Source organism: Leopardus geoffroyi, chromosome E3 (assembly GCF_018350155.1).
Source record: "Leopardus geoffroyi isolate Oge1 chromosome E3, O.geoffroyi_Oge1_pat1.0, whole genome shotgun sequence".
Taxonomy (NCBI): domain Eukaryota; kingdom Metazoa; phylum Chordata; class Mammalia; order Carnivora; family Felidae; genus Leopardus; species Leopardus geoffroyi.
Window position 1 is genome coordinate 27,918,719 of NC_059340.1, and position 27,046 is coordinate 27,945,764.

Sequence of the window (27,046 nt, forward strand, 5' to 3'; positions counted from 1 at the left end):
GGTTTCAGAGGCTGAGGAAGTAGAGTTGTTACTAATCTGAAGTCTGACAAAAGCTCCTGGGAAGGAAGCCGACCCCTCTAGGAGGATGAAGATGTTCTGGAAACTTCTAACATTCTGTTCGTGACTAATACAGCATAGAACATCCTGCTGTAGCTGGTACAGCATTTGTGCAAAACAGTTTGGGGTACTTACCAAAATTTCAAGCAGACAAGCCTTCTAACCTACCAATTGGCATTTCTTAGGATGATTCTAACAGCCAGTCTCAACTCAAGGTGCCCAAGAGAATTGAAATTAAGCTCTAATGTCCTGGAGGCAGCCATCATAAGCAGCGAATTAACTTTTTTCCAATGCGTCTAGAATGGTACTAATTAGGCACCATTTGGGGGAAAAACGAAAAAAGACCCATTCGGTATAGCAAAAATGTGGCAACAATCTATATGTCCACCGTGAGGGAAATGGCTAGTTCAACTAAGGCGTGGCTATACTCCAGAGTAACCACCAGCCATTACAAAGAATTATACAGGCAGTAAGAGACAGTGGGAACATAAACATTATATTTGGGTGGGGGGGAGGAATTACATAGGCCTCTATCCCCTGACAGGGATACAGGTCTCAGAACAAGACACTTGTCTAAATTAAAAAACCAGCTCCATGGGGCGCCTGGGTGGCGCAGTCGGTTAAGCGTCCGACTTCAGCCAGGTCACGATCTCACGGTCCGTGAGTTCGAGCCCCGCGTCGGGCTCTGGGCTGATGGCTCAGAGCCTGGAGCCTGTTTCCGATTCTGTGTCTCCCTCTCTCTCTGCCCCTCCCCCGTTCATGCTCTGTCTCTCTCTGTCCCCAAAATAAATAAACGTTGAAAAAAAAAAAAAATTAAAAAAAAAAAAAAAAAAAACCAGCTCCAGAACTGTGTATCCATTTCATATAGTTTCTGAGTTTTCCCAGCCCAAACCAGATTCTCTATTTTTGCAAGTTCCAGATCTCCACCTTCGTTCCTTACCACTGATACCCTCTCCTCAGCACAGAACAAACTCTACTTTTGCATCTGTTGAACTTAAAGATCTCAACGAACACAACGTGCTTGCACTCCCTTCTCAGAGGGGCCTGGTCAAGCTCAATTTTCCCTCGATCTGCCATGCTATTTTTTGAAATAATGAGAACATATATTATCCCACTGGAGTAATTCAAGAAATTACAACAAACACGCTTTCTGCATTATTTGAGCGATCTTTAAAAATTAAAAAAAAAAAAAAAAATCTGCTTTCCCTCTCATTGCCGTGTCTTCTGACCATCTTTCTCTCCGGCTGCTGGAAACACCCGTAGGGACAGGCTCCTGGCAGCCTCCCGCTTACTCAGACAGGCTTCTTGTTCTCACCGCACCACGCTCGGAGGTGAGCTATTAATTTGCACTTTGTGGCTTATCCTTGCTTCTGATTTAGGGCAACATAAACCCTCCTCAAAATTTCGAGGAATAAATTAGTTTACTAATTTCACCATTAAGAGTTTATCAAAGCGAGCACCGTTCCCTAATCCATCACCATTTTCCATGTTTATCTCCTATCCAATTTTTACCACAGGGTTCTATACACATCAATTTGCCTGATGCTTTTCCTACATATGTTTTAAATTACTTTATCATTGTATAAATTTCACAGCCATTAAAAGGCTCTAATACCAGAATGGCTGACATGGTGTTAAAAATTGGATTCAATTCCACGGGGTAATAAATTGTGACCTAAATCCAATCTCTCATGGGTGACTGAAGGATACAATGAAAAATTATTGCTTTGTCATTTTTACACTAACACAAATATACCACGGCCACTAGAAGCCGGTCGAGAAATAGCAAGCAACCCCGGCTGGCTATTTTTCACCCCGGAAAGCTTTGCGGGCAAATCCTGCGGGTCTTGGATGGAATCAGCCACCACCAGAACCAGGTGAATTACCCGACTGCATGGATCTCTTTGCAACAGACAGGTTGCAGCTCGGGGACGAAGTTAAACCGCACGAGGCTCCCTTCTAAGGGCAGGTGCTTAGACAGGCAGCACAGCAGCCTTTGCCTCTGGAGCTGAAGTCTCTCAGCTCAGAGACTGGCTCTGCCACTGAGGAGATGGTATGATTTTAAACAGATTTCCTCCCTCTCTCTGTGTCAATTTCCTGGACTACAGAGCTGTTCCAAGAACAAATGATTCAATATGGCTAAAATGCTTTGGATAGTCCCTGGCATTTAGCAATCCCTAGGTAAAGGTTAGGCATCATTATTTAAGAACAGATTCTTGTACAGAGACCTCAGTGCCCTGTTCCTTTTGGCTGCAGAGAAGGAGAGTAATGAACACCGAGAGAAAGGTGTTAACATTTCCTCTGCCTCTCCCTTTATCTCTGGAGGAATTGGATTAGTCATTCGACATATTCCAAATGCACATGTACTAAAGGTACCACATAGCAGAGAAGCTAAAACACGGGTTTTGAAGTCAGGCAGAATAGAGTTTGAACGCAGTGTTTGCCACTTGCAAGTGTCACACTGGGCAAGCCAGCTGACCTCACCAAGCCTCAGTTTCCCCAGATATAAAAAGGGGAGAGGGAACGCACTCTTCTCCAGGGCTGTGGGGAAGGCTCTATGAGATGCATGGAAAGTGTTTTCCTGTGTGCCTGGCACTTAGCAAGTGGCTAGTTTGTTGGGTTTTTAATTTTTTTTAAGTTTATTTATTTTTCAGAGAGAGAGAGAGAGAGAGACAGAGCATGGGTGGGGGAGGGGCAGAGAGAGAGAGAGGGAGACACAGAATCGGAAGCAGGCTCCAGGCTCTGAGCTGTCAGCACAGAGCCTGATGCGGGGCTCGAACTCACGGATCACGAGATCATGACCTGAGCCGAAGTCGGACACTCCACCGACTGAGCCACCCAGGCGCTCCAGCAAGTGGCTAATTTTTTTTTTAAGTTTATTTATTTTGAGAGAGAGTGTGCAAGCAGAGTAGGGGCAGAGAGAGAGGAGAGAAAGAATCCCAAGCAAGGCTCTACACTGCCAGCACAGAGTCCAACATGGGGCTCGAACTCAGGAAACGCGAGATCATTGCCTGAGCTGAAATCAAGGGTTGGGTGCTTAACCGACTGAGCCACCCAAGCGCTCCAACGGCACTCAGCAAGTGCCTAAGACATAAGCACTCACACATCCCAGGCTCTGCAAGGGCTGGCAACCCAACAGGACACACACACAGATGAGATTTGGCCTTCAGCTAAGTGAGGACCACAGAAGATTCCAGCGTAACATGTGTTCCAGTGGGGGAACACGGTCTGGGCACCTCATGGAAACTTGGGGAGGGAATCACAGGAGACTTCCAGAAGAAAGCGATATTTGAAGGAACTCCTTACCCTTACCTGCCAAAAACATTGAGAGAAGAGCAAAATCAACCTGGTTGTGTTGGTTTGTGTAAAAGGGAGGGACCAGCCTGGATACAACTTTCATCCACAGTCATGGGCTCTCTCTTTCTGCACTAGGTCAGTGCTTTCTGGGCCCCAGCTGGCTGACACACAGCCAGCTTCACCCAAGGGAAGAAACGGCGCAGAAGGCCAGAATGCTGCCCTCTGGACTGCTATTCTCTGGCTCATCCCGGGGCGGTTTCAGAGCAAGATACTCCCAGAAGCCGAGAAAAGGATCATAAACTGCCTTGCTGTGGAAGCAGGTCCCCCCTGCCCACCCTGGAGGCTTCCAGAACACTCACCATCCGCTGCTGATTTCTAATGGGTGCTTGGTAAGCATCTGCTGGCTGAAGAGAGGGAATAACTAACCTGAAAGACAGTACCTCATTCAGCAATCCAAGGAGGCGGTGGGGGGTGGGGGGGGGGCATCTAACAACCCACCGCATAGGTAAGGAGTGAGGCTTACAGAAGACAGATGTGCTGTCAGAGGCAGTTACCGCTGAGGCAGTGGGCGCGGGGGCTGCCTTTCAAATCTTTCAGGTGAGTCTGGTTCAGATCCTTTCCATAACTGTGCCTTAGCTGCTGAGATCGAAGCAGCCCAGGGCACAGGGCCCGCGTGAATCTGTGTCCCATGCTGGGACGCTACTGCAGGGAGAAGTTCCCTCTGTGCCTTGCGTGTCACGAGAAACAACGGTGCCACAGGAGGTGAGGTCCCCCAGGAGCGGGCAGCCTGAGTCCAGGGCTAAGAGTGTGGGTCAGTCCTCAAAGGCAGAAGGAACACAGTTCTCTGGAGAGAGGATGCGGCACCTGTCCTCCGTCTCGCCTTCCAGAACCTTGCCTGTCTTTGGGGCTGATCTTCCCCTGGCTGTTGCACGACTTCACTTTGCCCCTCAGAGACACGTTTCCGTCTCATTCTTCTTCACTTAAGGTAAAGACGGGAATCATCTAACCCAGACGTTTTGGGAATTAACACCTGGCTGGGAAGATGACAGACTGACCCTCCTGCTCAAACTCAGAGCTCCCTGGGGAGCAGCAGTGTTAGTTCCTCAACCTCCCTACAGCCTCCTCCTGCCTCAGGGCCTTTGCACACAAGGCACCCTAGGCCCAGAATGTTCCCCCTCCGACCTTTCCCCTAGCTAACTCCTCCCACCCTTCAACTCTCAGCCCAACTGACCTGCCACCACATGACTCTGCAGAAATGATGGTCCCTGTTGCAATTCTTTATTCTTGTGATCTGATTCATGGATGTACCCTCCCACCTTTCACAGGCTACAAGCTCCATGAAGACAGGGATTCTGTCTCTTTTCCCTCCAAGTGAATCTCCCCAAATCTAGTGCCCAGCACAGTGGACGCTCGATGAACAGCTGTTGAATTAAAGGCCTCAGTACATCCCAAAACTAGAAACTGTTCCTTTTGGGGTTTGCTCCTAATCTTAGCATGTTCTTCCACAATGAGACCAAACCCATGTCTGACCACCTTTTGTCCACTGCTTTCTGGAAGTCACTCAGGGACAGCCTCTCTGGCTTCCTGGCTCTTTTCCCTCTCTCCACGCATATGACAGTTTGCCGTTACCCTGTGTCTCTCCGTTCCTTGTCTGCCCGCCACCCCCACCCCAGGACTGTGAGCTCCGTAAGGTGGGATCTCCTCTCGTTTACTGCATCCCAGTACTTAGCACCATGCTGGGTGTGGGGTAGCTTCTTGAAACGAATTCGTTCACTAAGTGGACCAAAAGAAATATATTTGAGAATGCTAAGGGGAAGAACTCAGATTATCTTCAGGACCAATTTCCAAGGACATCTCTGGGGTTCTCCTAAATTCTCACTGAGCTGCAAGAAAGTAAGAGGATGGAGTATCAGGGGTTCATTCGCTCATCGAGCAACAGGTAATTCCTGTATGTCCAGCATGGTGTCAGGTGCTAGGAGACTCCATGATTCTGCTCCAACGTATCGAAAGGGGAACATGCCAAGTGTGGAACCTGAATTATTAGCAATCTCAAGTGGCCTGCAACATTCCTGGTGACAGAGACTGGCCCACCAGTGACTCCACGTGCTATGTGCGGGAGGGAGGGGCAGTGCTAACAGGAGGGTGGTCTGAGGCGTAGGCATCTCTGATCTCCATCCAGGGCTGGGCCAACATCCAGAAACTCAGGACAGTCACTGCGTTCCCAGCCTCCCTTTAGCCTCAAAGGAAAGGGAAGCCGATTAGCTCTCCACCAAGCTGCTCCAAGCAGTGGTCCACAAATGTGGGTTATAAACACGCATCCAATACCGTCTATAGCTGTCATTGTGTGCACACAAGAATGGGGGAAAAAATATCCATCGAACCCTGATCCTCTGGTCTCAAATATGGTCTTTCCGAGGCTGTGGTTTGCAGCTTCTCTCTGCACCTAAACCTTCCAGCTTGGCTTTCAGGCATGGCAGTTAGGGAACAAACACACCCTAATGACAAGTTTTAAAGTGAGTGGCAAAACTGTACAGCTGGCAGAATGTTCCAGGGGGAAGAAGAGGAGGTGGGCGGGAGGTGAAGGGGCCATTTATGATATTTCCCGTAACTACACATTTAGCTTTCTAAAAAGCCTTGTGGGTGGCAGCTGGCTTTCTTTATGATTCCAAGACTGGGACAGTGGTGGGGAATTAACACCACAGTGCTTGAGAAGGACAAGGCATTGCGGGATTGGCCTATTGGAACTCACCTCCCAATGTGGGGGGTGGGGTGGGTCTTGAGGGACTGTGGGCCACCACTGCCTGGCACACAGTAGGAGTTCAATAAATTTCTTTGCTGAAAGATCAGGCTTGATTGGTCATTGTGTTTTGAGGCCAGAGCACCAACTGACAGTCACCCCCAGCTGGTCCACTGGTCAATCCCAATAGCTCCTGCCTGCTAGCAAACCTCTACTGACCCCAGGAAGAACCTCTCCACAACTGCCCTGTTTTGACTCCTTCCTTAAAAGAGAATCAGATCAGAAGTGAGATTACTTGCCAACTGGTGCAGCCACTCTACAGTATGGAGGCTCCTCAAACAGTTAAAAATAGAACTACCCTATGACCCAGCTTTTACACTACTAGGTATTTATCCAAAGGATACAAAAATTCTGATTCAAAGGGACACACACACCTCTATGTTTACAGCATCACTACTGACAATGGCCAAAGTATGGGAAGAGCCCAAATGTCCATCCACTGATGAATGGATAAAGAACCATCCACTGATGAATGGATAAAGAAGATATGGTATATATATATGTGTGTGTGTGTGTGTGTGTGTGTGTGTGTGTGTATATATATATATATATATATATATATATATATATATAAATGGAGTATTACTTGGCAATCAAAAAGAATGCAATCTTGCCATTTGCAACTACCTGGATGGAATTAGAGGATATTATGCTAATCGAAATAAGTCCATCAGAGAAAGACAAACACCTTATGACTTCACTCATATGTGGAATTTAAGAAACAGCACAGATGAACATAGGGGAAGGGAAGGAAAAAAAAAAGATAAAAACAGAGAGGAAGGAAAATCATAAGAGACTCTTAAATATAGAGAACAAATTGAAGGTTGGTGGAGGGGAGGTGGGTGGGAGATGGGCATTACGGAGGACACTTGGTGGAATGAGCACTGGGCATTATACGTAAGTGACGAATCACTAAAATCTACTCCTGAAACCAACACTACACTATATGTTAACATGAATTTAAATTTTTTTAAAAAAGAAGTGACATTATTGAATCATAGGGTAGTTCTATTTTTTTTAAGTTTATTTATTTTGAGAGACACAGAGAGTGAGAGTGAGGGAGGGGCAGAGAGAACCCCAAGCCGGCTCTGCACTGCCATCGCAGAGCCCGATGAGGGGCTCGAACTCATGAACCACGAGATCATGATGTGAGCCAAAATCCAGAGTTGGATGCTTAACCGTCTATTTTAATTTCTTGAAAAACTCCATAGTACCTCCCATAGTGCCTGCACCATTTTGCATTCCCGCCAACAGTACACAAAGGTTCCAATTTCTCCACATCCTCGCCAACACTTAGTGTCTTCTGTTTTGTTGTGTTTTTGGTAATGGTCCTCCAAATGTGTGAAGGTGATATTTTACTGGGCGTTTATTCAGAGTTGAAATCAGGGTCTCAAAGAGATATGGGCGTGCCCACGTTCATTGCAGCAATATTCCCAACAGCCAGGATGCGGAAATAAATGCATGTCCACTGACAGAGGAAGGGATTAAAAACTGTGGCATATACTTAACAATGGAATACTGTTCAGCCTTCAAAAGGAAGGAAAAATCCTGCCATGTCCAACAGCATGGATGCACCCAGAGGCCACTATGCTGAGCAAACTACGCCAGTCACAGAAAACAAACATGGAACGATGGCACTTAAATGAGGCATCTAAAATAGTCAAACTCATAGAAACAGTGTAGAATGGAGGTCACCAGTGCTTGGGAGGGCAGGGAAGGGGCTTCAGTGGGTGAAAGTTTCAGTTGAGTAAGATTAGGTCTAAGATCTTTCATACAACATGGTACCCACGTGTACCGATACTGCGTTGTACCCTTAATTTGTGAAGAGTGTGGATCTCACGTTAAGTATTCTTATCATGATAAAATAAAACAAAGTCCTTTAGTAGCATAAAAATGGGGCGTCTGGGTGGCTCAGTTGGTTAAGCGTCCGATTTTGGCCCAGGTCATGATCTCGCATTTCATGGGTTCGAGTCCTGCGTGGGGTTCTGTGCTGACAGTTCAGAGCCTGGAGCCTGCTTGGGATTCTCTGTCTCCCTCTCTCTCTGCCCCTCCCCTGCTTGTGCTCTCTCAAAAATAAACAAACATTAAAAAAAAAATTTAAGTAGCATAAAGTTAAAAAAAAAAAAAAGTGAAGTAAGATCATGTTAGAACTGTTCAGTTCCACCATCGGCTCCCATGTCACTAAAAACGACATGTGAAAACTCCCTGCCATGGCCTGTCCTACCCCTGGGGCCGACCCCTTGTCCCTCCGCCCTTGCCACCTGCCCTGCCTAGCCACACTGACCTGGCTGCTCCTACAGGCCAGGCCGTCTGCCAGGACTGTTCCTCTCCCCTGTGGCACTGCCCTCACTTGCTGCTCAGAGAGGCCTCTGTGATCAACTAACTCAAGTGTCCCCATCCTGTCCTCTCTGCATTGTCTTCACGGCTTCATTACACTAGACGGCAGGCCCTAGACCCACTGGCTCACTTGCCACCTATGGCCTCTCCTTTTAGGGCAGAAGCTCCGCGAAGGGGGCGCTATCGCCTGGCACACCTCTCAGAGTCACTGTCCATCTTAGGTCAGGGGACTCGGTGGCGCGAGCTGTGCCAGTTGAGACCCCGCAGGAACAACGCATTCTCTGCATTTGCTCACCGCTATGGGTCAGGTCCTGGAACAAAGGTCGGCCGACTACAGCCCCTGGCTGCCTATTTCGGTACAGCCTTCGAGCTAACAAGACTTTTTGGTACATTTTTAAATGGTTGAAAGATAATCAAAAGAATAACATTTTATCACACATGAAAATTTTATGAAATTCACATTTTGGTGACCATCAGCGAAATTTTATTGGAACGCAGCCAGCTGGTCATTTATTGATCTATTGACTCTTCCACACAGAATCGAGTGGTTGTGACAGAGACCATATGGCCTGCAAAGCCTCATATTTGCAATCTGGCCCTCAATAAACAACACTTGCAGAGGACTGGCTTTCCACACTGCCTGCTGGGTGCCCCGTAAGTGAGGGCTGATGATGTTCTCTGGACTCCGCACGGTCTCTTTCCCTCCATGAGAAGCCCAAGAAGCACCTCCGGGACCCGTTTTTTCTGATCCCAGGGAACCACCCCTGAAATACCTCCTCTCTCCTGGGCTTTGTGCCTTCTTCAACAGGAGCCCCGGAAGGGTCTGACTGGGGCCTCTGCAAATCTGGTCTTTTGAAAACCAAATCAGCCCCGGCCACTTAGCCAGACTGCAGGAGGATCTATGCAGTCCTGGGATATGTGGTGCCTTTTAACACCTTCCGCAGCTGTTCTCTCATTTCCTCATCATGACGGATACCACAAAAATCCTGGGCGGGGGTGGGGGGGGGGTGTCAGGGTCTCTGGCTGACAGGTGGGGAAACTGAGGCATGGGCCCCAGGGCACTCAGACTGGCCAAACTGACATCCACATGTCCGTCTTCCTCCCGTGCCAGTCTGCCAACCATGCTTTCTAGAAGCCAGCTATGCGTGCTGTGTAGTCATCCCACTGCCCCCGGGATGCAGAGAGATGGACAGCAGACAGCCCTCCCGCAGCTGGCTATGCCATCTGCCACTCTCCGAAGCAGGCAGCCGGCTACCGCCGTCCAGAAGCCCATGCGTCCAGAGCCTCTGGCCTCCCGTAAAGGTTGATGGGTAAAAACCGTTGTCAGCTCCTGACAGACCGTTGCCTTTTTATCGGAAACCCCCTTTCTGTCCATCTCTAGCCCTCACACTCGAGCCAGCTTCCCCCGTCAGGTGCAAATGCTCGCAGCCCCGTGGCTGGTCAGCTGACTGCAAAGGACTAGCCCACTGCCTGTCACTCACCAGGGAACTGCCCTGTCACCCAGGGGCTCAGGCCCAAGTTCCTGGTCCGGTGGCAGCCCACCCTACCTCCCAGCTGAGAGCTTTCTCTGGAAACGTCTCACATCTTCCCCAGCTTATTCTCCACCCAAACGTGCAGGCTGCAGAAGGCAAAGGCCTTTGGAAGCACGGCTCCACTGGCTTTACCTAGCACTGCAGAGACTGCATGCGGGACAGACCTGGGTGACCGGGGTGGGGGATGGCGGTCCTTCCTCGGGGCATTTTACTCCAGATGGAGGGAGGCTAGAGGCCTATGAGGGCTTTGGAGGGGGCTTCCTGGTATTTAATTGTTCCAATTGTAATGAGGCATTAAAACCTGCATTACCTAGCACCTGGCACCAGAGTGCCAGCTACAGGTTGAAGAGTCTGTATCAAGGAAGCCATTTATTAGAAAAACTACCTCTGCCCTTCCCCAGGGTCAGTGTCTCTCCTGTGGTCAGGGCTTCCCGGGGAGATGTGGTCCAGGAAGACTTCCCTGAGGAGGTGGCATCTGGGCTGAGATCTGGAGGTGGGGGGAGGGGTGGTAGCCAGACAAGGTGGGGTGCCACAGGAAGTCAGCATTGAGGAGGCCTTCTGTTCGCTCCATTTCTCAATGCTCCCTTCATTTATACCACTGCCAACAGCCTATCCCCCGTCCACACCAAGCATTTTATATGCATGCTCCCACTGCAGCCGGCAATCCTTATGAGGCTAGGGTAGGAGTCTTTGTGCCCATCTTACAGATGAGGAAGTTGAGGCACCGAGAGGTTAGGGTCTCACACACCTAGTAAAGGCACAACCGCAATTCAAAACCCTGTGGCTGGAAAAAACCTCTTTTTCCAGCCCAGGCCACCCTTGGCCTTCCATCTGACATGGTTTCATCTCCATCAAACAGTAGGAGGTCCAGCTGAAGGGACAGGGAGCCCAGCCAATTGTGGGGGCTGCCTGGCTGCAGAAGGGGTTCGGGCGGGTGGCCTGGCGGCTGCAGTGAGTGACCACCACGGGATGATCTCCCACCATCCATGCATCCCCCTCTTGGAGGCTGTGAGCGGACAGACCTCTCGGTGGCTGTGAGTGGATGGCGTAGGGATCCCTCCTTTCCATGGGGACATGCGCTGCCATGCCAGGTGCTGCCTCCAGGAGGCGGAGCCAAGTGGTTAAGTCACAAAGGCAAGGAACGGCCCCAAAGATAGCAAACCTGCTCCTGGGGTTCTAGACTCTTCCTTTTCCTTGAGTGCTGCTAGAGTCAAAGGGCCGGGATGGGGGCAGGGGGCGCGAGGAGCAGAAGCCATTTACAAAGTTGACATTCAAACCCCATTTCCTTTCCTCTGGGTTTTTCAGACTCCCCCCCGCCAAAGAACTGCTTCCCTAATTACACCCAACTTCCGGCAGCATATCGGCTGAAGTCTGGGTGATGTGGAGTTCGGCAACATGACAAACCCCGTGCATACATCCGTGTGTGCGCATATGTGTATTTACACACATATTACATCTCCCTCCCCTCACGCCTCCGTTTCCTCATGTAGCAGGAAATAAAAGGGCCATACGCTGACGCTCAAATCCCTCCTAAACAGAGGGAAATCCGGGTGTCATGGTTTCCAGAAAGGGAATACGATCTCCGTATGGGGTGTAATTACATCTTAGCTTTCTGCAGAAGAATAGTTTATGGCTTAAATGCTATTAATTGTAAGCCGTTTTGTTCCACGGGAAGTTGTTCATTGATAACTACCCAATTAGGGTTATTTTGCAATTAGTCTATTCACAGTAAATTTATTGCAAAAGGGGAGGCTGTGGTGCAGCAAATTAATGCATTGCCGGGCTGGGTGTGCAATGGCTCTTAAATGCCAATCTTATTAACCAGCTCAGAGGTCCCGGGAGGGTGTGCCATGTTGGCTGACGCAGCGGCGTCCACGGGAAACCCCCGGCAAACACGCTGCCCAACCACCCTGGGGGTGTCTCAGCACAGGGTGGGAGCCCCTGGCCTCCACTGGCCACTTCGGCTCTCTTGTTTCCCCATTACCGCCCTCCCTTCTCCTTGCAAGGGCTACTGAGCATCAAGAAATACCGCCTCCAGGCTGCAGGCATCCTCAAGGTCCGACGGTGTGAGCTAAAGTGAAACCGTCTGCCTCCTGACGAGGGAAAGGCTCTTCGACCTGAGTTCCAATCCCAGCTCTACTAGCCACACACCTCTCACCACGTCCTAAACGTCTTTCAGGACCAATTTCCTCATCGATACAAAGGGCTGATAGCAGACCTGCCTCCCAGGGCTGTGGTGAGGAATCAATGACATAAGGCACAAACCGGGTGGAAAATACTACTACGTGAGATTAGGATCTAGCAGGGGGACGCACACTGTGGCCCACAGGCCAAAGCCTGCCCACCGCCTGCTTTTGTACACTGAGTCTTCTCGGAACGTAACTAAGTGCTCTGTGCACGTATCGCTCACGGGTCCTTTTGCGCCACAACAGCAGAGTCGGGTAGTTGGCACAGAGACTGTATGGCCCGCAAAGCCTCAACTGTTTTCTCTCTGGCCCTTTGCAGAAACAGAGGGTTGGCCCCTGGCAGAAGGAGTGCCCGCTATTATTTTCACCGAAGGGCATTCACCTCAGGCCTCCGACACTTCTCTGCTGAGTCACGTGCCGGTGAACAAAAGATTCTGGAAACTTCTTCCTCCACTCATTCATCCCTACACCCTATCAGCCAAGTGCCATCAAGAATATAAATGCACACCGCATGGACAGCTCAGACTAGGGTTGAAATGCAAGGGAGGAATGAACCTTTTCTTTTTAAATCTTTCCATTTAAAAGAGAGTAGAGTCCACATACACGTTCACAACTGAAAACTCAAAAAAATGCAGATAAAACATTGAGGACGAATCCAAGATTGTCTGCACCCTGCACAAAGGGGAACCAACACTTAAGGCGTTTGTTGCATATCCCTTCATACCTCTTACACACATGGCTCCTGTCTATCTGACCTAAATCCTAAAAAGTGGAAAAAAAAATTAGGCTCATGACAGGGCTAACATCACAGGATGGTAGATGAGATGAGCTAACATGAGCTAACAGAATGCTAAGTGCCTCGTGCAGTGCCTGGCACATAGCGAGCACTCCCTAACTGCCTGTCCCTTGCAGGCACTGGAGGAAGTAATACACACCAAGAAACACATGCGATCCGGTCAAGGGCATGAGGTCAGGTGCAGAAATACAATGAGTAACACTTCACACCTTCTGAACCACCCCCCACACCCTGCTGTGCTTATGAACACCTGTTATAGCCCCAACCTCTCCCTGTATCACAGCAAGACATCTGATGTGTCACTGGCCATCAGCACATAGAAGAGTCCCCAGTACAGGGCGGGAAGTGGGGAGAGACAGATGGTGGGAAGGAGAGAGGAAGGAATTTTAGATAGAGAAAACAGGAAGGTTGTTTTTGCAGAGCCTCCAAAGTCAATGTAACCAATTAGAAACCTTTCAAATCATATTCAATTACAATAATATTTGTGTCAATCTTAATCCCAATAGTCTGTGGAGAGAGAAAACGAACCTTATGAATGTGATCACCTCGGATTCCACGTCAGCCCTGATTTTGTGTCTTTTACCCATTTCCATAATGACGATTGGCTAAAGCTATAACCAAAGGTAACTTGATTTTTCCAAAGCTTTTCTTATACAAAACTTCAGAATTCAGACACTCCCAGAAGAAAAAATCTTTTGTGTTGATCAGGGGTTTGGAAAATAGGGTGGTCCCGGGGAGCCGGGGAGGCTCAGTCGGTTAAGCATCCGACTTCAGTTCAGATCATGATCTCGCGGTTTATGGGTTCAAGCCCCACATCAGGCTCTGTGCTGTGACAGCTCACAGCCTGGAGCCTGCTTCCGGTTCTGTGTCTCCCTCTCTTTCTGACCCTCCCCCACTCACGCTCTGTTTCTGTCTCTCTCTCAAAACTAAACAAACGTTAAAAAAAATTAAGAAAAACAGGGCAAAATAGGGCACTCCTTCTCAGAAGGTCTGAGAAATGGGAGCAGTACGGCACTGAGCAGGAGGAGGAGTCGGAGCCAGGGCTCGAGCTTACCTTCCAGGGGGCAGAACCGAGTCACCTTCTTGGGCATCAGCAGCCCGAGCTTGTGGCGGCAGTAGGTTTCCCCGATCTCCTGGCGGCAGTGTTTGGACTTGGCACGGGACAGGGCAGAGATGGCCTCCTTGCCCGAGATGTCACACTTGGGGGGCTGGTCATACTTGATCTCAGGGGAGCTGCCCCCGCTTTTCCTGCTGTGGGGCTGTCTTGGGACATCCTTCCCACGGCTCCCGTTCACGGCGGCTTTCTCACCAGGAGGCAGCACCTCGTTGGTGCCCTTGCCCGGGAACGGATGCCCCTTCCCCTTCTCCTCCTCCAGCTTCCTCTTCAAGAGCTCCTTCTGTCTACTCGGGGCCTTCTTTGCCAGCTCAGGCTGGTGCTTTTGCTTTTGAGTCCTAGGTGCAAAGTTGCTGTTGTCCACATTCTCAAAATCTTTGGGGACGGAGTTCTCATTGTTGCTGTCTGTTCGTACTTTCTCTTTTGGCCGGTGAGAAAAGTAGCCGTCCTGGAGAAGACGGGAGGAAACACAGAGGAGAAATGTCACTGAGCGGTCGTGCCAAGTAGGTTGGCCCCTGGAGAGTGGGGCACGTAGGTTTGGAGGTCTGGGCCCCAGTTTCGTGTGATACCTTCGCTATGGGCTTAACTTAAGGTAGACTTTGCTCTCCAGACCTCAGTTTCCCCATCTGGAAATAGAAGGATGTTCCAACTAGGGACCAAGACTTTGAAAAATCTAAATGCTATGTCCATGGACCCCAATGCTTTGTAACTAACCGCACCTCCCTTTCAAGTAAGTTTCCTTAATTGTTTCTGCCCCTGGATCCTGGATATTCTGTTCTAGTTTCCTGTTTACATTCTAGCAGAGTGCTGTGATGGTTTATTTAAGGGCTGGGAATGTCATAAGAAAGTTATAAGGGGAGAAAATATAGGCAGGATATTATATATAATCTACTGCCTTTGGACATACTCAGAGGTCTACACCCATACGAGAAATGAGGTGGAGCCAGAGTGAACTCTGAGGGAGAGACGTCCTGGCTGTTTTGGAGGAGAAGCACCTGTTGCATTATGATCTTTCCAATGAATCCTGGGCGGAGAGGCAAACCTGTAACACTCTTGTGTTTGGGCTCGACTCCTGATGTTTGTACCTGGAGCAGAAGTGATTAAGTCACCCGGGTGCCAGGAGAAAGGCCAAGAGTCCTTCTGGAGACCATGCATGCTAGGGATCTTTCCAGAAAGGCCCCCAACTCAGCTTCTCCATGCCTAGGCGGATCCTGGCCATTTTGAGCTCATAGCAAACGTACCATTCAACGAACACCCTGTATCATTTCCAAAACAAGTTGCTTCTGCGTAGACCCCATTACCGAGGCCTTAACCTGAAAAGAGTACCCACTGTTCCAAAGCTAGACCCAGAGGGGACCTCTAGAGCCACAGACGACGCTAGTTGGCCCCATAAATCTACCCCCGTTGCTATAGAAACACAATGGCCATCAGTAGCAATTCTGAGGGAAGAATCCCCTTCGGTTTTCCTAAATGTGCCTGTTAACAGTTGCCGGGGAAGAAGATGGTCGAACGAAACGGCAGAGGTGGGGCTGGGACCTGTGAGTGGGCTGAAGTGCTCCATGCAGCTCCTACTCTAGCAGGTGGGCAAACTGTGGCCCCCGGGGGCCTAATCCTGAGTGCCATCCACTTCTGTAAATAAAGTTTTATTGAAAAACAGCCACCACTGTTGGCTTATGTACTGTCTATGACTGCTTTCCCGCTCCAACACCAGAAGTGATGGTTGCAATACGATCCCTCTGGCCCGCCTAAATATTTCCATCTGGCCTTTTAAGAAAAAGTAGGCAGACAACGGCTCTCCAGGAGTATGGGCTCAGGAGGTTCCTCTTCCCCTGGGCTTGGTGTACATCCCTGTGCCCACTGTCCCCACGTGGCCTAGTAATGGTCTGGCCAAGAAGTCACATATGGCTGCCTCCTTGTTGCCTTTGCCCCATCTCTCCAGGATCCAGCACCAATTTCTCCCGGACATCACTAGTCTTCTCATTTTGCATGTGAGGGAACTGACCGTTCGTGAGCTTGCCCAATGTGCCCCAGCTGGTTGGTGGTGAAGCTGGGATTCGGCTGCAGGCCCCATGGCCTGGGTTACCAATTCCCCTACCCACTTGCAAGAAGCTATAGAGCCCCGTGGACCCTCATCACTCCAGCTCCTTGGGCACTGCAGCCTGGCCTCCGACCAGAATCCCTTCCCATCCACTCCAGCCCAGCTACGTGGATCTGGAATAGGCATGCCACCTCCAAGGAGCCATCTCAAGTCTGGCCAGTGGCTCATCAGGATGCAAGCAGTCACACAGAAAGAGGGACAGTAAGTAGGGCCACAAGGCAGCAAGAGCCAGGAGGTAAAGGCGTAGGAAGGAGGGAGCAGCCACCAAGAAGGGAGAGCAGAGTCTGTACTGGGTCCCAGCACAGCTGCTGGTGATACACAAGTCTTCTATCCTGGTCCATGAAGGGCAAAGTGGCAGCTCTGACCCCTGCTTCCAGCCTTTCTTCCCTCCCCACACTTCTTCCAAGAAATCACCCTTGCTGAGACGCCATGCCTCTGTTCTTATAACCTAAGTGAACCCCCCTGATGTTCGTCTTTTCCCTTCTTCCTGTCCGGAGGCCCTCACAGAAACCGAAGCAGCCTCTCAGCCACATTCTTGAGCACTTTCCACAAGTCACACACCACAGACTCAGTGGCTCACAGGTATCACTTCCTGGATGCAGCCACCCCATAAGGGTTACTGTCATTGCCACTTGACACAAAGAGAAGCCGAGGCCTGTCGCTCTAACCTTCCTGAGCACATACCAGGTGCCGGGCACCAAACTAAGTCCTGACATGTGGAGTGCCACTCAACCTTTAAAAACAACTTCCAAGGCAGGTACTGCGCTTCTCCCATCTTACAAAAGATGGGGGGGAAGAGCTCGAGGATGCTCAGTGGCCTGCCCAAAGTCATCTGGGGGAGGAAGTGAGATCGCACAGGTCTGCTTCTACAACTTGCTACGGCGCACCGCCCCTTCCGTTTGGCTGGGAGGTAAACTGAGGAGGAGTGAGCTCCCCCTTGTCTACTGCGGGGAGTGGAAGGGCGGTTTCCCTCTTTGTTCATCTTAGCCCAGGCTGGAATGGAAATGGGTCTTGGGAGGCTGGTTTTCCAATAAGGCTCTTGACAAACACTTCAGTTCTTTTTCGTCTCAGCACACGGTAGGGCTGTAATTCCGATACCCTGCAAATCAGGCACAGCCGAGCAATGCGCTGCGGCCAAGACAAGCAAAAGGAACCCGGGCACAGTTTGCCACGTTCCCCTTTCCTTCATAGCATCCCACCACACTCCTGATGGTGAAGGTCCGGCATCCCCGAGTGAGCCTAGTGTGGAGCGGGGACCAACTCTCATAACTCTTGCGCTGTTTCCCTCACTGACTCACGGGGATCTTTGTTACGGCAGCACAGTAACTCATCCTGACTGATACAGGAGCCAACCTGGGCTGCTTTCTTCCTCCAAGCGGTCCTCAGATTCAGGAGTCAGTTTTGGGGTACCTTTTTTCGTTTGGTTTTGCCTCTGACAGAAAATCAGTTCAATGACTACTGCTGTCTGAAAACATGAATTTCAGTTCTGACCCCAAGCTCGTTTTCTAGGAGTTAACAAGAAGGTGGGAGTAAGCGGAAGAGTCTCTGTCTTTGCAGCAATGTGTATCCTCTCTCATCACACACAGCCCAAGTGTTTTTCTGGGGTTGCTCTCTTTCCTCATTAAGGGAGGATCACAAGTCTGAGCAGAAAACCTCCATAAGCCACCGATTTCAAAAGCTCTCATTCTCTCTCACTTTCTGGAAGAACTTCTCCAGACAAAACCAGACACAGGAAACACTGCAATCAATGAAGCTAATCTGACCATCGGAGAACGTCTGATTCCTCCAGTTAATTTGTGATATCAGGGCCAGGCGCCACCATCAATTCTAATATAACTCCTGATTAATGCGTCATCTACTCAGAGAGGCCCCCACAATGGGAATGGTCGGCTCTGTGTCGCCCTGTGGCCTTCCGCCTGGCCCCAGACGCTCCACAGCTGCCAAAGGAAATCAAAAGATTCCAGGGGAAGAGGGAAGGGAAAGATCTGTCTTCTGGAATGAAGAGTTCAAAGATACTAGACAGCTTTCAGAAAGGTCAGTGAGGGGCACATTCAATGACAACCAGGCATCATTCAGAGGTCTGAGATCTCCTGGCTCATGGAGTCAACTCTGCTTTCTACAGTAGCTGATGAATTCTCCCTCGGCTTGTTCTTGTTCCCACTCTGTTCTTTTTAAAATTTTATTGTGGTATGAATACTTAACATAGGATCTACTCTCTTAACCCATTTTTAAGCGCATGATGCTATATTGCTACCTATAGGTGTGATGTTGTACAGAACATCTCTAGAATGTATTCATCATGCGTAATTGAGACTTTATGCCACTTGATTAGCAATTCCCCATTTCTGGCTCTCCCAGCTCCTGTCAACCACCATTTTATGGATTCGCGGAGTGTGACTATTTTAGCTGTCTCGCCTAAGTGGGCTCATGCAGTATTTGTATTTCTGTGACTAGCTTTATTTCACCTTGCATTGTCTTCCAGGTCCAACCATGGTATTGCATATGGCAGGATTTCCTTCTCTTTAAAAAAAAAAAAAATGAGAGGGGGAGGGGACATGCATGAGCAGGGGAGGGACAGAGAGAGAGGGACAGAGAGAATCCTAAGCAGGCTTTGCACTGTCAGCGCAGATCCCGATGTGGGGCTCGATCCCAGGGACCATGAGATTGTAACCTGAGCTGAAATCAAGAGTTGGATGCTTAAGCGACTGACCCTCCCAGGCACCCCAGGATTTCCTTCTTTCTTAAGGCCAAATAATGTTCCACTGAATGTACACACCACATTTTCTCTATCCATCCCTCGATGGACGTGAGATACTGCCTGACCTTCCCAGTAACTCTTCACCTGCACACCAAGGGTCAACAGCTCTCTGCTCTTCTCTTCTTTCCCCAGAGAATCAAGACCCGGACATCCAAATCCAGGTCCCCTTCCCTACGAAAACCAACCGTGGGAGGTTTCTAGGCAGATACAAGCAAGATAACCATCCTGTCCTCAGCACTCACATCCCCTCCTACCGTGGCCCTTCATACACCTTGTGTCCTGAATCCTCTCAAACACCCACGGAAGCAGGCAGGAGTAGTCCTAATTGAGGGAAGGACATGAAGGCAGAGGGAGGTTAAACAACCTGACCAAGGTCATGCTGCTAGAAATGAAGTGACTTAAACTCCCTGTGCCTCAGTCACCTCATCTTGAAAACGGGAATGATGACAGTACTTACCTCATGGGAATTTTAGTGAGAATGAATGTTATGTAAAACTTCCAGAATGTGCCTGCCACCCAAAGCAGGAAGAAGAATAACCACTGAATCCAGATTAGGTTTGTTACCAATGAGCACTGGGCCTCAACCATCTCACCCCTGACGGTCTCTGCCTGCAGGACAGATTGGTTATTATTTTCTCATTAGGATCAACTAGCTGTGTCCCCTTTATTCTTAACCAATTCAACACTCTCACCTTGAGTTATTTATGCAAATGCAACCCTTTGACTTATTTTATTTTAATGTACTTATTACAATGATTGTACATTCAAATGTTTGCTTGAGAGCTCCAAAACTCTAATTGCTCTGCTGATGCCTTACGTCTAGGCTGCCGCTAGAATCCATTTTTATTCTAGAGAAATAATTAAATGCAATAATGTCCTCTATTCTTATTCAACCTTGGGCACGTGTGGAGCCAATTTCAATCAGGGAGAAATATGCTAAGCCCAGTATGGCTCCGAGAGGCAGGTTATGTGACCCGGGCTGCTGTTCGGAGGTGAATTAAGGATCCATGTCTGTTTCTCCTTGGTTTTCCCATGTTCCGATTTCAGAGTGGGTCTCTCCTCACCCCATTGACTGAACCTGGGCCCCTTGTTTCTGCTTTAAGGAGGTGGAGGGGGGTGGCTGTGTTTGTTTTACAACTGCCCGCTCACTGATACACCGTCGCTCTTATTTTTTGTAGAGAAAGAACACTGGACAGGGCGGGAGAAGACCCGGGTGGCTGTCTTGCTTTGGAGACAGTCCAATTTTCTCATCTGTAAAATGACAGGTCCTGTATACGTGTTCCTCAGCGTTCTCTGAATCAGCCACTAATCAACACGACTGACTCACAAAGTTCTGCCATTCCAGCTCAATGAGAAGTCATTCGTGGACTGTATGAGATCAGGGACTGAGAAAGAGATGCATACTCCCAAGGGCACCATGTCTCCTTCCTGACTCATTCTTGATTATTGTGTCCAGGGGCCCTTGGACCTGGGAGACATCATTTCACCTCTCTGTGCCTCAGTTCCCTCATCCGACCCGGGGGGCTGAGGCTGGCAATGTCCTCCCAGGAACCAAATTGATGAAACACAGAACACAGGGCTCGACGCATGCCAGGTGCCGAGGAAACATGCCATCTATTAGAAAATACACATATGGCACTTACATGTCCGAAGCTCTATCCCAAGCCCCTCTGCACATACCAGTTCCCGTAATCCTCGTGATGACCCTATCAAGAAGATGCTCCATTTCTCTCCCTGTGTTTTGCATGGGAGCACTAAGGTTTAGGGATGTTACGTGTCTGAATCTAGATCTAGGAAGGGGAGGAGCCAGGATTTGAACCCAGGTAGTTGGGGTCCAGTGGTCATGCCCGCCAAAACCACACTGCCTCTCAGCAGCTATTAGGAGTAGAGATGATGTCAAAGGGACAAGCTGTCCCACCCGCTTGCTCATCATGACCAGTTTATGGCTTCCTTTTGTGCCATGTAGACGCAGAGCCAGATGACTGGTGGTTTGCTGTTGAACCCAGTGTCTGAGGCTTCATTCCCATCACCAGGGTGACCAAGGCCACTGGGAGGGCCACTGGGGGAGAAGCCCACACCTGCTTCCAAAAGGACCTCAATGCCAGGGTAGATGAATGGTGGAGGGGCAGTGTGCATGGTCGTACCCAATTCGAATATGCAATTACCCAGGCTGCCAATGCAAATAGACCTAACCCAGGCCTCTCGCCCAAGCTCGTTGGCATGCACTGCACATGGCTTGGCTGGCCAGTACTGAGAAGCCCGTGGGCCATGATGGGCATGGGCAGGCCCTTCTTTAACAGAACCCTAAATAATAAGCCTGGTGCGAATTCAGTTCAGCGAATTGAGTTATGTTAACAGGAAACACAGCATGGGATAAGGAAGGAGGGCACTGGAGGGATGGAGCTGGCTTGGAATCCAGCCCTCACCCCTTAACCCCAGGAGAGGCCAAGATTTACCCCTCAGAGCCTTAATTTTCTGATTTACAAAAAAGGGGGTAAGAGGACCTACTTTGCAATGGTGAGACAGAGAGTAAGTAATATGGCACACTGATATTTAATTGTATTTAACAAAAAGAGTATTTAGCATGGTGCTTGATATATATTCAGCACTTAGTAAGTTGCAGCAGGAGGACATTTTTAGCTGGTACCTCGTTGTCATTTAATGAGCAAGCCCTAAGTCTTGGGTAAAGACAGGGACGTGAGGCATAGTGCATTCAGATCTGACCTCTGCCATTTGCTCAGCGGGTGGCTCTGGGCACAACACCGTGTGACCTTCACTTTCCCTGTCTGTAAAATGGACCTAACTAGCACCTCCCTCATGCAGGCCTCTCTGAGAGTTAAGAGAGTTAATATACGTCATGCATTTAGCAATAAGGCCAAGAGCTTAAGGAGTATTACCTATAATTCATTACAATGGAGTCGACGCTTACAATGGTGGTCTAACGTGGTGGTTCTCAAAGTGTGGTCTGGGGATTCCTGCGGGTCCCTGAGACCCTTCTGAGTCATCTCCAGGTCCTTATTTCCATCAAAATACAAAGACATCCTGTTCCCTTTTTCTCTCATTCTCTCACAAGCACATAGTGGAATTTTCCAGAGGCCACACGAGGTGTGAAATCACAGCAGATTGAAAGCTGGAGCAAATGTGAGAATCCAGCAGACATCACAGAGATTTGCAAAAATGCAAAACAATGCCCCTTTTCACGAAATGTGTTTTTGTTGTGGAAAACATACCTATTTTCCAGACTTGTGCAGTCTGTATGTTTACTTGTGCAGACATGTTATGGGGGATCATTGGCATTTTAAGTAAACTAGTAAACATTTTAAGAGTGCCTTAGTTTAAATTTCAATATACAGGGAATAATTGATAATCTATAAAATCTATGTAAACCAAAGCTCTCTGAGAGTCTACAACGTTTTGAAAATATATGGGGGTCCTCAGACCAACAAGTTTGAGAATGTTGGCGTCATACATACTTGCGATTCTAAATATCCTCTCATGACTGAAATTAAAGGCGTAGGACTTTTTTCAGTTCCGTTGTTTCCCTATATGCCAAGCCTTTGGATTTATACTTTACTTACACACACGATAAATACACATAAGATAGAAATATAGGTCAAGTGGAAACAGGGTGCTGTTAAATACTTTTAGAGGGAGAGAGGCAGCAGGAATCCAGATCCCTGAAGCCCCAGAACTATCTTCTGGGAAGGAAAGCGAGCTGCTGAGAAAGATTTCTCCTCGACCAAATTCTAGTCGGCTTCCTGTGAGCCCTTGTCAACTAGGCCTCAACCTTGGCCTATAAAGCCTGGAACCAGCAGTGACACAGTTTCTGACAGCTCAAGGCCACATTCTGAGGATGATACCCTCTCCCTCCCCCTTTGTCGTGCCTACCTGAGAAAACTCAGGGTTGCCAGAAGCATTTAGTTGGTTCTAGCCAACCCCTGAAGACAGGGTTCCCGTGTCCTGGCCTCCTTGGGAGGGTAGGAGCAAACCTGGACACATGCCAGTTAGCAAACCCAGGTGGGTTTCATATAGACTGATTCCGTCTTCCTGCTCTTCACCATTTTTCTGTTCCCTGACTTCACTGAGCCCCTCCCCCAACCCCACCCCTGGCCGTGAACCCTCCCCCCTAGCATTCCTTCATTCTCCCCTTAAATTTTTTTAATGTTTATTTACTTTTGAGAAATAGAGAGAGAGAGAGAGAAAGAGAGAGAGAGCGCGCGCGCGCGCCTGTGAGTGGCAGATGGGCTGAGAGAGAGGGAGACCAGAATCCAAAGCAGGCTCCAGGATCTGAGCTGTCAGCACAGAACCCAACGCAGGGCTCAAAACCACGAACTGTGAGATCGTGGCCTGAGCTGAAGTCAGATGCTTAAAAGACTGAGCCACCCAGGCTCCCCACATTCTCCTTTTAAAATGTCCAGTCACCTCTGTAGCATTCGAGGTGCAGTCTGGTTCACGCTCGACTCCTTACCCTACTGTCACAGTATTATTACCAATTAAAATCTGTCCTCATGGCTTTGTCTACCGCGGATACTGCCCAAGCCACACGGCCTGGACCTCAACCCTGTACGCAATACCTCATCCGGCGAGGACCGGACTCCAGTACGTGAGTCCAGCAGAAGCGTGCTCAGAGCCCAACACAAGCTGGGCCCACAAGCTTCTTCCAGTTCCACCAGGCATCGGAACGGGGCAGCGGTGGCTGGCGAAGATCTGAACCTACCTCTTCTGGCTGTTTGTGTGTCGGACAGTACGAGACCCAGACGTGTAGGCAGAAAGATGGAGGGATAGGAAATGATGGCAGAGGTGGGGCAGGACCAGAGGAAGAGGGAGGCAGTGCAGCAAACAGGGGCAGGCTAACAGGGACCACCTGTGATGACTCACCGGGCACCGCGCTACGCACTCCCCTTGGGACGGCCTATCCCTTCCTCCAAACAGGCCCAGCAAGCACGTCAGGGGTCAGCCCCCTACAACGCACCGCCGTCTCTGTCTCTGAAGCTCTACTGGGACACAGCCACACCCGCCAGAGGCAGAATGGCCCGCAAAAGCGGAAATCCAGCCTTTGTAGACAAAGTGGGCACTGCTTCAAATAAGGAAACCGAGGCCAGGCCAAGCTTGCTCTCGGTCATTTGGAGACGCAGGGTGGGGCTGGATGCCAGAGATAGGGTGAGGGTAGCAAATCAGCTGCAAGGACAGAGGGGAAGGTGAGAAGAGCTTTCTAGGAATGACTACTACCACCACTAGTTTGAAACAAAACGCCCAACACACAGCAGGGGTCTCTGCAGGGAGGCCTCATACCTGTGAAAGCAAAGACATGGTCTCTAAGGTTGGCCCCTTCCGGAATGTCATTTGAACCTGAGTTTGCCTGCAATTACAACTTTCCATCAATTCATACTGAAGGCCACAATACCCAAAGGTGGAAAGGCAAAGAAGGAAAGAAGATACGACAGACAGAGAGAGAAGGACAATGAGAGAGGGAAGGAGCAACCCAGTCTTGTGTCAACGATCAAGCCTTCTGGGCACCTCTACGACAGTTTCCCAGCGATGACAGTGCTGCCATGTGGGCCGGCTGACACTGCTGTGGGGGTGATCTTGTGCACCGTAGGATATTTAGCAGCAGCTGTGACCTACCCATTAGGTGCCACTGAGACCCCTTGTGAAAACCAAAAATGTCTCTAGACTTTGGCAAATGTCCCCTGGGAGGCAAAATCACCCCCTGTGGAAAAGCCCGGCTCTGGAGGCATGTTCTGTGGCAGCTGATGCTAGTGGGCCTCAGCTGCTCACACCCTGTCCCTGTCCAGGAACAGCAGCACCTCGCGACGAGACAGGTTGTCCGAACAGGAGAGCTAAGCCAGGAGGAAAGGGCCTGAGTTAACCAGGCAAAGGCACTCAAGGTCGGGGGTCGGGGGTGGGGGTGAGGGGGGCGGTGTGACAGCCAGGAGGGAGGTGGTCAGGAGAAGTAACAGGTGCATGGCAGAGACTGGGATGAGGGTTAGGGTCCCCAGCTGGGCAAGAGATAGCCTCGAGGAGGGGAGGGGCAGTCATTCAGAGTGTGGATAGTCCCTGAGTGATGGCACATGCCTTCATTTAAGCCAGAGGTGACTACAGGGTGCCCACAGGTTCCATTAAATGCACAGATGCTTCGTTTGCTCTGTAAGGTCTTCATCGGTTTGGCTTTTAATCCCCACTAAAATTTCAAAATTTTTAAAATGTTTCTTCATTTTTGAGAAAGAGAGGAAGAGAGAGAGAAAGAACATGTGTGTGAGCAGAGGAGGAGCATAGAGAGCAGGACACGCAGAATCGGAAGAAGGCTCCAGGCTGTGAGCTGTCAGCGCAGAGTCTGACGCGGGGGCTCGAACTCACAAACTGCGAGATCATGACCTAAGCTGAAGTCAGACGCTTAATAGACTGAGTCACCCAAGTGCCCTCAGTCAACGTTTCAAATGCTGGAGACTTCACCTACAAATCTGGACTTCCAACCTCTCTTGGAAACATCAGGGGAGCTGACATCACTGGACTTGGATTTCTATCTGTGACAGCCGTTTGAGGCTGAGCACTGGCCCAGTGGCACCAAGAAGGGACCTCTATACTAAAGAGTATCAGTCTCCATCCACCCTAGCCCATGTCCCCTTAGTCCCTTGCATGCTGCAAGCCTATGAGGCATGACTGGTTAAAACCAAGGACCCAGGATCTTTAGATAACTATCTAGACTAAGCCTTGCCTCAAAGATCTTAGAACCCTTAACCCTTTTATTCCGGGGTCTTCAATGGAAATCAAACTGTCCCTCATGGAATGTTCTGAAAACATATGGTGGCGTTTCTGGTTGCCACAATGACCGGGGGATGCTCCTGATAGTAGATAGATAGGCAGACACCGGACCCCTAGGAATGCATGGGGACACGCACTGCCAAGCAATAAAAAAATGTCCTACATCTTGTAGGACATCTGAACGTCTCTAAGATGTCCAGTAGGTCAACAACTCATTTTAAATCATTGGAGCCAGGAACCCAACTCAAATTTACATATGACACAGAGTAGGTTGGAATGATTTTAACCTAACTGAATTTTCCAGGAAAGTAAATACCATTTAATTCAAGGGGACATTTTACATCATTCATAGTTGGACCATAATTTTAAGAAAATAACATCACCCACACAAATGTAAGCTGTGGCCAGGCATCACCAACAAACACACCTGAATTTGTAACCATTGAATTCTCGGTGATTCCACATGTGGCACCTGACCTCGTCATGGGACTTCTAGCCCCCTGTCACTCAAAGTGCGGCCCCTCGGCTGGCAATGGCAGAAAGCTCTGGAAGGTTGTTAGAAAGGCAGGAACTCAGCTCCTGCCTGGGCCAACAAGAATCAGAATCCGCATTTTAACAAGTGCACCTCGGTGACCCACCTGTACATGAAAGTTTGAGAAGTCCTAGTCCAGTGTTGTTGTGTGCCCCTGATCCTTTCTGGAATGAAATCTCTATTATTTTTTATTATAAATTACCTTTATATATCCTTGATATTATTACACAGGCAGGATATTGATCTGATTTAGAGCTGTTGAGTGTAAGTAGGTGATAAGTAATGGATTTCACTTCAAGACAGATAAAAGGAATATTCTAGAAGATGTGTTGCATTAAGAGAGTCTGGGTCTAACAGGGTTGAAAATCACTGGTTTATTCATTCTATGAACTTTAATTGGGTGCCTATTCCCTGCCAGGCAAGGCAGAGGCAAAGGAGAAGAAAGCGAATTAAGATGTGCTTCCTGCTGTCAGTGGAGTTCAGGCACAGAATCGGGAAGTGGCCATGCACGTAAATTATTTCACCACAGGACAGGGAGTGAAGGGCAGTGGGGATGGACGTGTGCCATGGGTGGGTTTCGTCAAGGACTAGGTTCCAAGGAGAGGAGAGGAGGCTTTCACAGAGAAAGCACTTTCCAGCCCCAATCTAGAGAAGAAAGAGCATATGCTCATGAGGCAGACAAAGAAATCAATGGCAGAAGAGACCAGCAAACCGCAAACTTATTAATAATAACCATCGTTGCTGACATTTATTCCAAAGCCTGCGCTAAACACTCAACAC

The 27,046-nt window shown here is 49.3% G+C and overlaps 1 protein-coding gene across 1 annotated transcript in view; it reads right to left on the minus strand.

Moving 5' to 3' along the window:
• XYLT1 (xylosyltransferase 1) overlaps positions 1–27,046 on the minus strand; it is a 311,997-nt gene that overhangs the window by 126,052 nt on the left and 158,899 nt on the right. The window contains exon 3 of the mRNA XM_045460172.1: positions 14,057–14,564. Coding sequence (XP_045316128.1) covers positions 14,057–14,564 — 508 coding nt within the window. The remainder of the gene's footprint in view (positions 1–14,056; positions 14,565–27,046) is intronic.